The 13185-nt window shown below is 51.6% G+C and overlaps 1 protein-coding gene across 6 annotated transcripts in view; it reads right to left on the bottom strand.

The window, feature by feature from the left end:
- ELMO1 (engulfment and cell motility 1) overlaps positions 1-13185 on the bottom strand; it is a 472430-nt gene that overhangs the window by 352950 nt on the left and 106295 nt on the right. For all 6 annotated transcript variants that reach the window (XM_045828139.1, XM_045828136.1, XM_045828134.1 and 3 more), the window contains 2 exons: positions 4785-4825; positions 3730-3802 (listed from right to left, as the gene is read on the bottom strand). In XM_045828139.1, the coding sequence (XP_045684095.1) occupies positions 3730-3802; positions 4785-4825 (114 nt within the window). The remainder of the gene's footprint in view (positions 1-3729; positions 3803-4784; positions 4826-13185) is intronic.

Genomic DNA, 13185 nt, shown 5'->3' with positions numbered 1-13185 from the left:
CATCGTATCACTTCTGTGCAGAATCTGGAAGAAGAAGTCAGACACAGAAACGGAGAGCAGAAAAGTGGTTTCCAGGGACCGAGGGTCTGGGGCAAGGAGACAGGGGCTGGGGAAAACGGCACGGACTTCAGCTCCCAGGTGGATGAGGACTGAGGACCTAATGTACAACACGGGGATTACGGTCAGTACCAGTGTATGCTATAGCTGGAATCCGCTGAGAAAGTGGAACTCCGATGTCCTCACCGAGTGAACAAGTAAGCGAGGTGGCGGATGGGTCCATTAAGTAGATGGGAGAATCCTTTCACAATGACGCATACATATAACTACCATGATGTACACTTAATGTCTCATAATTTTATATATCTGTCAGGTACACCTCGATAACGCTAAAAAGTGCACCGGTGACTTTGCGTTCTCTCTCCTCCCCTCTCTCAGACGTAACCCTGCGATATAACAGTTTCTGGGGCAGAACCGGAACTTGCAAACAGTCGGCCCTTAACTTTCTCTGAGCCATTCTGCATAGCACTGCTCAGCCCCACGACGTCCTCTCCGCCGCACTGAACATACGAACTTAACGACCCCGTGAGCAAACGAAGGCTGTTACAGAAAGTGGGCCTGGACAGCGTGAGGGGCGTCGGGAGGTGCCTCCCCGAGAAACTCCAGGGTCCGTCCATCAGTCACCAAACTGCGTTCGCTCGCCCGGCCTGGAGCGTTTTCCCTCTCTGCAATGACAGGTCCTATTTTCTCTCTGGCCGAGGCAGGGGGACCACCTCGTACGCAAGGGAGAATCAGGAACTAAGAACATGCACAGGTTTCAAAAATTAGTCACCAGTTACTATGGTGATGCAAATATTACCTAACAACCCTCTGGGCTGTAACCCAGATGATGCTAAATACATTACTTTAAACAGGGAAAATGGCCTCTAATTCTAGGAATACTTGCAAGGAGCTAGACGGACCTCACGGCAGACTGAAGGCAGCCCAGGTGGGCTGCTGCGGACCCCGGGTTCGAGGTCCCTCTCCCACCCTGCGCATACTGAGTCCTGGGTCGTCCACACACGCAGCCACGGAAGGAAGAGGCATGATGCCGTATTTAGGAAGAAAGGGCTCTGATCAGGAAGACGAGTCCCCTCACTGCCCCAGCTCCTGATACGAGAATGATCCCTGCTCCTGCCCACTGAGGTGGGACAGAACGGAGGGCAGGCTCGGCAGGGGGGTGGGGGGGTCCCTTTTAAACTCAACCTGAAGAACGTCCTCAGGCAAAACAAGAGTTCCCAGAAAATGACGAGGATGCCCAATAAAATAATCGTGTTCCCACTGTTCTAAGTAGTTTCAACTTTCTGAGTCTCTTTTAATTTTCCTGAGAACAAAAGCATAAATATCGTACGAATTTTTTAATGATTCCAAGAATCAGCTACGCACACTCCTAAGTCGATCTCAGAGCCTAACGCTGCGCGGTGCGCACGGTGCCTGCCGCACACGGAGCCCGTCCCTTCAGAACAGCGGCCCCAGAGCCGTGGTCCTCCAGGGGGCCCCTGGGTGCCCTGCTCCAAACTCCAGGAGGGCCCTCCAAATGCACAATCCCAGGCCATCTCCAGGGCTGCACAAGCTGAGTCACCGGGGCCCAGGTCTAAAAATCTGTATTTTTGAAAGGTTCTCTCTGCGCTGCTTGCTTGGGCTCTAGTCCGAGAATCCCGTCACGAGGAATCTCCTGACAATGGCGGCCGAAGACAGGGCAGCCACCAGGGGACCCAAGCCTGTAGAGGTTAATCACGGGCAGCGCTGTTGGTGACTCTGTGTCTTCTGCACTTCTACCCAGGGTACAAATCCTGCACAAACACATGTATTACATATGCACGTATAACACAAGTATTTCACAAACTACACAGGTGATACACGCTTACTCTATTTATTATATCCCGATTTTTAATACCCTTACAACTTACTAAGTGGATTTCACTACCCACTGATTGGCGATGCCTGAAAACCCCTATTATAGCTTCTACTGTCCCATAATTTTATCACTTAATAATTTTTACACTTCTTCATGTTATCACTCAAATAGTAGAAAACCATCCAATCTTTCCCAGTAATACCCCAGAAGCCACACTACTTTAGTTGCCTTTAAAAGGTGAACCGAGTTGAAATGAGACAGTCTTCTGCTTCAGGACATCGACAGCAATACATTCAACTGCTACCATTGAACTTTACTTCCTCTTCAGTCTTACAAACGCCAGCATGCAGATCATATAAAGATAGGATAAAATAAAGTATGAAGAAAATGATGCAAGGAGACAATAAGGACAGAAAACTAAGTGTGGAATGAATTAAAAAACAAAAAACAAAAAAAACAAACAAGTGAAATGAACAACTGGGCCAGGAGACCTGGTCCTCTGGTTAACTCTAGCATGCCGGATCTCTGGGTGACGGGAAAGACACGATGGGTCATGAAAATGGCAGTGTCCAGTGGGGAAGAACCGAGCAATTTCTGGAAGCATGTCTAGGCTGTGGCTATCCTCCCTGTGGACTAGACTGAAGGTCCCCTACCCCCACAACCATACTCCTCAAGGCAGAGCAAGCAGTCATGGTAGGCACAAGACCCCTGTTCCTGCGCCCACCTTCCACCACCACCTGATTCCAGGACAAACTTGGGAGCAACACAGCCAGGGGCCTGCGGCTGTCTCACGCTCCCTCCCCCCAGGGCATTCTGTATTTACCTCTGTCCCCGCACCGACCCCCTCCTTGGGGTGGAAACTGTTCACAGGGCTGCCTGTCCCCCCAGCCAATCCTGCCAGGTTGCAAGCTGCGTGAGGCCAGGACCGGCCCCTTTGCATTGCGGTGGCTGCTCCATAAAACCGAGCTGAACACCAAACTCCTCTAGAAACCCCCCAAAGGAACAGTGACAAAGCCCAGAGATCTGGACTAGCTTCTTGACCCTCCCATTCACTGCCCCTGTGGTTCTGACCAAGCCACTGGACCCTTAGGATTCAGCTTCTTATCTGTCACCCCCAAGTCAACATTGTTTCTATCACAGGTTCGTCTCGGAAAGGAACCAACCAACAGATGTTAAAGGGCCTGGCGGTCCACTTTCTGGCATCTGGGAGGTTCTGCATGAATGTTTGCTTTCCCTTCTCTGATCAGGGAGCTCTAAGACATTGATCCCCCTTTGCTGCCAGGGTCCCCACAGCCTCCCCAACTGTGGGAGAGTTCTTCCCCCTTCTCCTCCAAGCTTCCCAGAAAAGTCACCCAAGAAGAAAGCAGGGCCCCACAAAACCACAGAACGCTCAGTGCCTGCCCAATGCCACCTTTGAAGAGATTACTTGTCATTGTTTCAACTACTTTAAGAGGACTCAGACATTGCTCTTTAGGGGGCGGGGAGTAATGTCTGAAAAAGGAAACTGGACTGTCATTAAGTATCACAGGAAAGCTTTGACCGAGCAGTAAGAGATTAGCAGTAAGAGAGATGATTAGAAAGTCCGCTGTTCGAAGGCAAGCGCAGCTGCTAAAAGAGGACCCAGACACGTGTCTGGTCCTCACTCTTGGGGAGGCTAAGTGCCTCCTGGTTGCTACAGAAGCCACAGGTCTTCGTTTGCAGACTCCGATTCCATGGAGGGACAATGCAAAACTTAGGCCAGCATGTGACAGAAGTCCTGGACCGATGGCACATCAGTCAGCATTTTAACATCCTGAAGGGCAAGGGCCCCGGACGAAGTCACGGGGGTGGCCTACCTTCTCCGTGATGTAGAAGTTGGAACTGTCAGCATGCTGCAGGGCGTAGTACTCGTGGTTGGCCAGGGACCACCTTGGAACAGAAGCAGAGACGGGTCAGAAAAGCGGGAAAGGGTCATTCCCTTTTTCACGGCTTGATCGGATTGGATGAGCAAAGCATGCCGTGTTCAGAACTGGGCCAGGACTCCACAAACCCCACGATGTAGTTTCAAAATCAAAATATCAGCCCGCCTTTCACCCTGAGATCATGATTTCAGTCTTCTAGGTCTTATTCTGAGCCTATTGCTCGCCTGAAAGCATTTCATCTTCACAGCTTTGGGGCAGGGGTGGTGTTTGAACAGAAAGTTACATTCCTCCCTATTTTGAAGGAGTGGAGTAGAGAGGGAAAACCAAGGCGATGAGTACATTTAAATTTTCCACAGTTGTTACATTTCCATTATCTCCGCATTCTCCAATCCGCAAGCACTAGGCTTGCTGCATGCCGGAACATTCTCGTCAAGTCCCCCAGGTCTTAAATTCCAAGTAATCCTCTAGTCACAATTCTGCTTTAAAATTAAAAAAAAAAATGCCACTTCCACCTGTGTGGGCAAGGCCAAGTGGGGGAGCCATCCCTGCTGTGATGTTCGTGGGGCAGGAGAGGGACTCGCTGACTTGTCCTTTAAATTATTTCATCTTCGATGGGGACCAGAGTGGTCCTCCCAGTTCATGCCAAACGCAGTGAGCATTTGACCTCGGGAACTTTAGCCAGTTCCCTGCTGAGAAGGGCGAATGAACACCCCTTTTCCTCAAAATACATAAAGCCCATCCCGGGGTGCACACACCTGCCAGTTCACACTTGCTCCTCTTTGAGGGCACCAATATTGTGTGTGTGTGTGTGTGTGTGTGTGTGTGTGTGGAAAGGGGCATGCACATCTGAAACAGCAAGTCCCGGTGTCTCGAGGCAGGCCGGGGGGTGACTTGGGAATGGGCCCCGACAGCTGCACGGGGACACTTCGGTTGGCTCTCAAGTTGGGAACCGTGAACACCTCCGAGGCATCCCGGGCGACAGCACTCACCCGTCACAGACTTCCTTTATTATTGCAGACAGCGGTTTTTTCTGCAAAAATGGCAAAAAAAAGGAAACACGGTTAGTTTCGTTTCATCATTTCAAATTTTTTTAAAAAAAGGAGAAGAAGGCCGGTAGAAAAGATGTCTAAGCAAGGAGACTTTCCATGTGCTATTCTTAGCTGTTCTCAATGCGTCTGTTGTTTTTCTCGAGGCGATCTTCTACCAGCCGTCGCCACCGAATACATTGATGATTTATTACCCCGGCAGCACTTTTTTCTACGCTTAATATTATTAGTTGAACAAAATATACACCATTTGTAAGTCAGCCGCACTGAAATCGGGATGGAGTCACGGCTTCGATCACAGATGCCCGCGGCCATGAAAGCGGCCGGGGCCCAGCGACAAGTGGGATTCCTTGGGGGCGCGCGGGGCGGGCAGGCGGCAGCCGGGCCGCGTGCAGGCAAGCGTGGGCTCGGGATAGCTGCGTGAGAGCTCGGGGCAAATGCCCTACGAGGTGCTCTGAAACTTTCCCTCCAGAGTGCAAAGAATTCTTTCCATAGCCTCAGCCTCGACAAATGCCAGTCACGCAGCAGCTGGAGCGGGGCACGCTCACGTACTGGGACCAGGACAGCATGTGCCCAGGACGGCATGTGCCCCGCTGTCAGCCGGCGGCCGGCTACAGCTGCGCTCCTGCCTCACAGCCACAGCTGTGCTCCGCCCGCCTCCGGACGGCAGGAATGTGGTGGACAGACGCCCACAGCTCGCCCGGCGACGTCGGCACTGACCCTCTTGCTTTAGAGCCAAACAGACCCTCTCTGTCTCCTGGGGTGGACAGCAATGCGCCAACCAAAAGAATGACCCAAGAAGAAAAGTGGGGAAGACAAATCAAAGAAATATGCAGGCGGTCCAGGATTTTCAGCTGCACCAGGATAGACTGTCTGCGTTTAAGTATGCGAAGCAGTATGGGGAAGGGCCGTCTGAGTTCCAGGCAGGACCGGGTCCAATCCTGGCTTGTCAACTTGTTTGCAGAGGGACCTACCATGTTCTGCATTTGCTGAACCTCAACTAGTTTGTCTGTAAAATGGGCACAGGACCTACGCACTCTGAGGCTGCTATAACAATTCAATTCAACTCAATGAGAATTCATACAAAGGGCAAAAGACACAAGGAAGGGTTGAGGCTCTGGCTTCCTTGCCTCCCACGTCACGAGAAGAGCCTCACTTTCCTCTTGCCGCTCTGTCCTCAGACGGACACAAAGCTGTCACAGCTGCGCTCCTGGGGAATTCAGAACTGCAGCCCTTGCTAAGGCCCTCCCGTCCCTCTCAAAGCTCCGCAACGACTTCCTCCCGCTGGAGGTCTAGCCTCTACGGCTGAGTGTGCAAAGCAATGTCTGCCGACAGCTATGAACACGGGATGGGAAGCGGACCCGAGAATTGGGGAGTGGAAAGATGGTGGGGTTTTCTTGCCACCCTGAGTTGGTCTCCGTCAGAAAGAGATTAGAAATGGGGACTGGGTTGTACCACGCAGTTACATGTCACAGAAGTCCGAGGCCTCTGCAAACACTTGTCTGTTGTTTAAGGCTTTAAGCTGTGGGTGAAGGGGCAAACCAAATGAGAAAACTTTAGGAACAAAACCTTCCTCACAAGACAAGGATTTTGCCCGTTCAGCTGCCAGGGACCTCTCTAGGTTATCAGTATATTGTGAGGACCTATCGGTCTCTGAGGCCCCCAATCTTACTTCTTGCACCCTTGAAACTGAAACATAACTATCAGGGCTGGACCTCAGCCTTAAAGGACATCAAAACAATAGATCGGGTCAAGAAAGTATTGCTATTGAGGTAGGAAAAGGCTCCCAAAATAACACCTCCCAGAATCGGACCTCCTAGTTCAGGTCTCTTAGGGGAACTTCTTGAATTCAAGTCTGATTCATAGATTCGGAATCAGGTTTGAAAAGACAGAAGTCTGTGGACTTGTAGAACCACTACATCCAGGACACTCTGAAGATGGGTCTCTGAAAGGAGTCAAGACCGTGAGGCCCAAAGCTTGACGACGCCACAGAGAAAGGTTCAAGAAAAACTCAAACCACGGAGGAAGAGGAATCGCAGTTAATCCAACATCGTGCCCGTGCAGTGCAGCCTCGGCTGCTGAAAGGATGACACGAAAGGACGAGGCTGCTCCCGCGGCCCAGGTCCTACCACTGCCCCTCCAACCTTCTGCCTGTTCCGACGAAACGCTAGCCCCCAGCACCCGAGGCTAATGCGACGGCTTTCCCGGGTCTCATCCTCCTTCACCCATCTCACTTGACACTATCACTACTACTTCCTTTCTGACACTCTTTCCAGAGCTCCTGCTACATGTCCTTCATCTTCCTATAGTGATAACCAACAGTCCTTCAACAAAATCCAAGAGATCCTTCACGGCTTCTCTTGTACTTCTAGCTTCCGAGCTCCCTGTTCTGCTCTTGCATCTTCTGCTTTTACCGACTCGGTCAGTTCCTCATTCTCTTTAACTGCCCTGAGTCTATTCTGATCCCAAACGCTCTCTTGCAAATATTTTGACAGCTTAGTAAATATAGCATTTAACTCTTCTTCAGGCATCTTGTTTAAACATACAAACCAAACTCATCACCCTCACCACTCCCTGCCCACCAGTCTACCCCCAAATCGGCGTGCCCCAACGTTCCCCCACAGCCGCCATGACTCCTCCCTTTTGCTGTGACTCCACTGCCGCCCAGGACCATCATCACCTTTATTTCTGCCACCTCCAGGTCTACTTTATGACAAGGTTGTGCAGCATTTTCCTCTGTGATGTTCCTGTTATTACGTCCCACTTCCTAACTATTCTTCTAAAATCCTGACACTCCTCATTCCAACTCCAGCTATCTGATGAATTGTCACCCAATCCTGGCACCCTTAATTCTGCCTCCCAGCCCCAGTGACTTTCCTGAGTGCCCACCCATCATTGCCAACTACCCGCCAGGAACATCCATTGGCACCCCAAACTCTGACTCCTACTTTCCATTACTTCCGACCTTTGGGAGTTGTTCCTCGTGCGTTTCTAGAGAACCTGACTTCTCTTTCTTCTGCGACAATCGTGTGTACAAGACACTGAGCCCCATCCTGACTTCCTCCGCTCCCTCCCGCTCCTGCATCCTTCCCAGAACTCACTCCCACTAAGAATTCTCAGATGCCACCACCAGACCCTTGCAAATGAGTCTTCACGCCTCCAAGGTTCTATCTTTCCAATCTTCGCCTTAACTATTATAATCAGACAAAATTAGAATTTCCCCTCAAACTTGGCTCGTGTCACTCTTTCCGATATCCCCCATAGGTCCCCAGCGACTGCCACCTACACCGTACGCATCCCTTAGCTCGTCATCCAAGCCTTCCCCAGTCTGGTCTCAAGCAATTAAACTTTCTGCTGATGCTATACATGTTCCCACGCTTCTAAATTAGTTGGTGATTCACCAAATATATACATACATCCTCCACACTTTCACTTTATTTGTTGAAATGTCCCTCTCTTCTTTCTGTTCCATCTCTAACAATGAACTCTACCTACCATTCATACCCATGCCAAAGCCACCTCCTCTAAGAACACGTCCCCGGTCTCCTGGAAGAGAGACCACGCCCTCTCGGTGCAAAGGACACCTAAGGACTTCTGGACCTTCTTGTCCCTGTGACCATGGCATCTTAACGCATCATTGTCACCTTCTCCTTCACTCAGTACTAGTTTCTGCAATGCACAGGGCGCTAGTAGGATCCAAGAGACACTCAATACACTTCTCTTCCATGGGAAACCCACACACTAACTTTCCTTTGGAAAAACAAAAAGCGAACTCTTTGGAAGTCTAACCCGCACTCGTCAGCCCACTTGCTACCGTGTCGGCCCTTGCTGGGTGGCCGGACGCAGCTGCTGGCTCCAACCTGGCGGACGTGCGAGGCGGTCAGTCCCGACTGCACTGACCCCTCACAAGGGTGTCACATGGTTCACAGCCTGGAAGAGCACTGAGCCACACAGCTGATGGAGACTGTAACTCAACAGGCAATAAAACAGATAGCAGTTAGTGACCGTCACTGCCCCTTAGCAAGGCCACACAGGTGACCTGCACGACTTCCCTATACAGGGACTGAACAGCACACCACAAACAGAAAACACTCTTCTGGGGTCGCTGCCCGTGCACAGCTCTCGGTGTGACAGCAGCTCCGTGACCGCCTTCAATTCCAAGCCAAACGCAGGCTCTGCTGGGGTTTAGTCCCCATGTGCTCGGCTTTTGTCCCTCTGTCCGGGTCTCAAAGACGCAGGAGCAGAGTGACAGGGCATCACCTTGACAGCTTCTCCCAGAGCCGCTGAATTAACGCGCCTTCACTTCATTGGGAGAAAAACAGCCCAGGAGAAAAGAAAAGTTGGTCTAAAAGGATGAAAACTGTTTTGTTTTGTTTTGGTTTTGCCCCGTGACTCCATAAGCTATAAAGGCACTAAAAATAAAATCCTATAATCTATTGGACTATAGCTGGATTTAAAATATTGAAGCTGAAGTATTTTAAAGGCCCAACTATGTTTTCTTAGCTTATAAAAATTACAACTAAATTCCTTAAGCTTTTTGCTTTGAAGGTCAAGACTACCTTCTCGAACTCACAGTGAGCCGAGATGGGCAAAGCAGGAATGTGTTTAGAGAGAGCCCGGAGGGTCGGTGGGCAGGCAGGCAGGCAGTTACCAGATTCCCACGTGCAGGAGGTCGGGGACGGCGTGCACAGGGGACCCAGGACACACTTTCATCCCCGTGCCCTCCGGCACCAAGCAGGGAGGTCATCTCGCAGCCCGCAGAAGCATTTCTTCACTTTATACGACTCTGGGAAAACCTCGGTGTTTGGCAGCAACACTTCTATTTGTCGAGCAGAGTATGCATTTCCATACGCATTGTTGGCGATGCACCACCATGTGCCACAGTTGCGTCCAAGGCGCAGCTGTTTTGTTGTTGTTTCGAGGGATTCTTGCCTCCCTTTTTATTTTAACTCTTCCTTCTCCAAAAGAATCCCTTGACTTCGCTCACGAAAAGCAGCAAGCCTAGAAAGCAATCCACTTCCTGTGCAAAACACTCGGGGCATCCACTCTTCACAAAATCAGCCAGACCCCTGAGAACGGCCAGCTCCTCCCGCAGTGCATGCTTCATCCACACCTACGACAACGCGCCCTCTTCTCTCTCTTCCCGGGAGTGGGCGCCCGCCCTTGGCCTTCCTGCCTGTGCCCCCACCCCTGGCCTTAGTGCCTTGTTGGCCTCGTGCGTGCCTGAGTCTGGCCCTCCCACGCTGCCCCCTCTCCTCAGGTCTGGTCCTGCATTTCCAACAATCCCCTGCGGGAATCCTTGCGGGTGCCCTGCCTCCCCTTCAAGCTCGACACCCCACTCTCTTCCTTAAAAAACAGCTCCTCCTCTTGCCTCCCTTTTATCTGCTCAATAAAAAAATCAAGCCCTGGCTGGCGTAGCTCAGTGGATTGAGTGCGGGCTGCGAACCAAAGTGTTGCAGGTTCGATTCCCAGTCAGGGTACATGCCTGGGTTGCAGGCCATGACCCTGACAATCACACATTGATGTTTCTCTCTCTCCCCCCGCCCCACTTCCCTCTCTAAAAATAAATAAATAAATAAACTTGATCATTCTCCTGCCCAAAGCACGTGGTTCCTTTAAGGCATGAGAGACCAGGACACCAAGAAGAAATACCCTTGGGAGCCCCTGGTTCTTTACCTAGGAAGTGACAGAGTCATCCTGCTGGCTTTGCAGCTCCCTGTCGGGGGACTGCCCAGCTGTCATCCCCCTCAGTGCCCACCCCCTGCCCTGTCACACCTCGGATGAACTCAGTTCCTACGCAAACACCTGCTCCTGTCCGTCGGCCGAGGCACCTGGCTTGGGGACTTCACCCAGCCCACACGCTCACCTCGGAGCTCTCAAGTCCACGCTGCCCGACTTCCGCCTGGACGCAGGCCCATGAGGCTGGCCACCCCCATCCGAGGTGACCACAGGCCTGTTAGGAACTACGGGGCGGAGGCTGCAGTCCTTGCTGCGACATCACTTCTCAGGCCCGTGGAGGCGCTAAAGTGGGCATCACCCTGCAAAGAAAGCCTGGCTTCACGGACAGCTTGTTCGTTTCCAGTGTTTTTAATGACGGGCAGCGGGGGGCGGGGGGGGGGGTGCTCACGAGGTGACATTAAAGAAACGGACGCCAGAAAAGCAGCAAGAATGCTGAGTTTCTATCAACTGCTGGCTTTTCCCTATCTTTCCTCAACTCTGAGCTCTTGAATGACTTTGGAAACAGATGCCCTGGGGCCGAACCTGGAGGTCCGCAGGGCCCAAATTTGCACCCTCGGACAATGAGTCCTCCTGACGAGGCCGCACCGGTCTCTGCCGAGACGAAGGGCTGAGCCTTGCATGCCGCAGTGCGGTGAGGACTGACGACACGGGCCGGGCCCTCAAACGAGAACCTGGTCTGCAGCAAGGCCTTGGGCAGAGGTTGCCTAGGAACAGGGAATAATACCGTTTGGATGTGTGCGGGCACACTTTTCAAAAGCTGGTTGAAAAAGTTAAATGAAGAAGCATCCAATTCCTCCTTCTTGTTTGAGTGACTCCAGCCCCCACGGCTGCCTTCGGCACTTGTCTCGTCCTGGTCTTTAGTCTTCAACTCCTTTTCCTTTCTTGTGCCAACTAGTCTCGCTTGGGAGGCGGAGACCACCCCGCCACCTCCTAGGTGAATGGCTGCGAGGCCCCCACAAGGCAGGCAATTCAAGAATAGTGTTTGATTAAGAACGCAGCTCCTTTTTCAGGCTTCGCTCTTCTTTTCCTCTCTCCCCGTCCCTTCCCGCTGCCCCTGCAGCCCAGGGAGGGGCCGAGGACAGAACACAGCAGGCGGAAGGCGGATGCGATGCCCGCTCACCAGCCCGCACCTGCCCCCCACCGAGCACACGTCACAGCCCTTTGCCCGAGGAGCGCTGTTCCACAGAGACAGAACGTGTTCGGCCCTCCTCTATGAACAAGGTTCCCTCCGGGGCTTTCAAAGAATGCGGCAGATGCATTATTCTGACACTCGGAGGGGGTGCGGCACAGCGCTAGGACTTGACTTTGCTTTTAGACGTGGAAATGCATTAAACGTATTCTGCACAGCGGTTGTGAGTGATGTTGGCCCAGAAGGGAAAAAGGGAAAAAGCCACGTCAGGACACCTCCGGGACGGGGTATATACGCTGACTTACGGTTTAGCCTGGGCTGTGACTCGGGGCAGCTGTACTGTGCGATAACCCCGGCGGTTCCAGGAGGTGCCTCCTGACATTGTGTCGATGGGCTGTCACCAGGCATTTTATGACAGCTTTGCTCTCCCTTCATCGTGCCCTGCAACTACTTCCCACGCTTCCGCACCTTCGACCTTTATCCGGGGGAGTCGGATGTGCTCTGAGAGCTGTGTATGCGTGCTCTGCTTTCCCAACAGAGGCCTCGGTGACGACTGGGGAGCGAATGAGAAGACCACGCTTTCCTGGGGCAAGCTGAGCTGGTTCTTGGAAAGCAAGCATTTCGACAACAGCTCCAGCCGTGAACCACTGACATGAGACTCGGGCGATCGGCCGAGATGACGAAGGGGCTCCCGGCTGCCGCTCCGAAGCCGTCGCGCCGCGGACCATGCTCATTTAGGGGACTGAAAGATGACAGGCTCTGCCACTCTTCTCTTGACGAACAATGATCCATTTCAACACGGTTTACTGAAACGGACTTGTTTCGAGCTTCATGAAGCTAATTAATACAGGACGTTGGCCAGACAAAGTGCAATCTTTGTGTCACGAAAATCACCGGACTGTGTAAATGGGCCAAGACACAAGCAATCAGCAGTCCCGTGGACCCGGGCAGCGATGTTCAGCGGGTGCGCCGCACACATGTTTAGCACAGGTAGCACCTCTGCAGTGAGGGGCACTGAGCTCTTCTCCCTTCGCTTGTCAAGTAAAAACATGCCGACCGCCAGCACTGCAGCAGCCACCAGGTGTGAGTGAATCAAAGTTATACCTATTTTTTGTCAGGTCAGCAAAAAATGTATTTATTGGTTTGCCGCAGAGTTTTAGTAATTAATTTATGTGTGCCCTGAGATGAAAAAGTTGAAAACGGCTGTGTCAGTAGAATAAAGACAAATAGACCCGCCTTCCTCTTTTAGGTATTAGACATGCTTCTACTCAGTAAAAAATGGTATTTCCCTTCAGTAGGAGGGAAACGGCAATTTTGGAGAAAATGACAAAAATAATAGACACGAACAATGTGAGAATAAAGCACTCCTGATATCAATTATCGCTTGAGAGTCTTCTTTCCAGTCCTTAACTATTTAACATTGTTCCAATACCAGGGTTGTCAGGGATATAAGGAACAAAATTTTATCCTCGAATT

The sequence above is a fragment of the Phyllostomus hastatus genome, unplaced genomic scaffold (genome assembly GCF_019186645.2).
Source record: "Phyllostomus hastatus isolate PE091 unplaced genomic scaffold, TTU_PhHast_1.1 phas_scaffold_78, whole genome shotgun sequence".
Taxonomy (NCBI): Eukaryota; Metazoa; Chordata; class Mammalia; order Chiroptera; family Phyllostomidae; genus Phyllostomus; species Phyllostomus hastatus.
The sequence above is the reverse complement of the archived record's forward strand: the minus strand, read 5'-3'. Positions and strand labels throughout refer to the sequence as shown.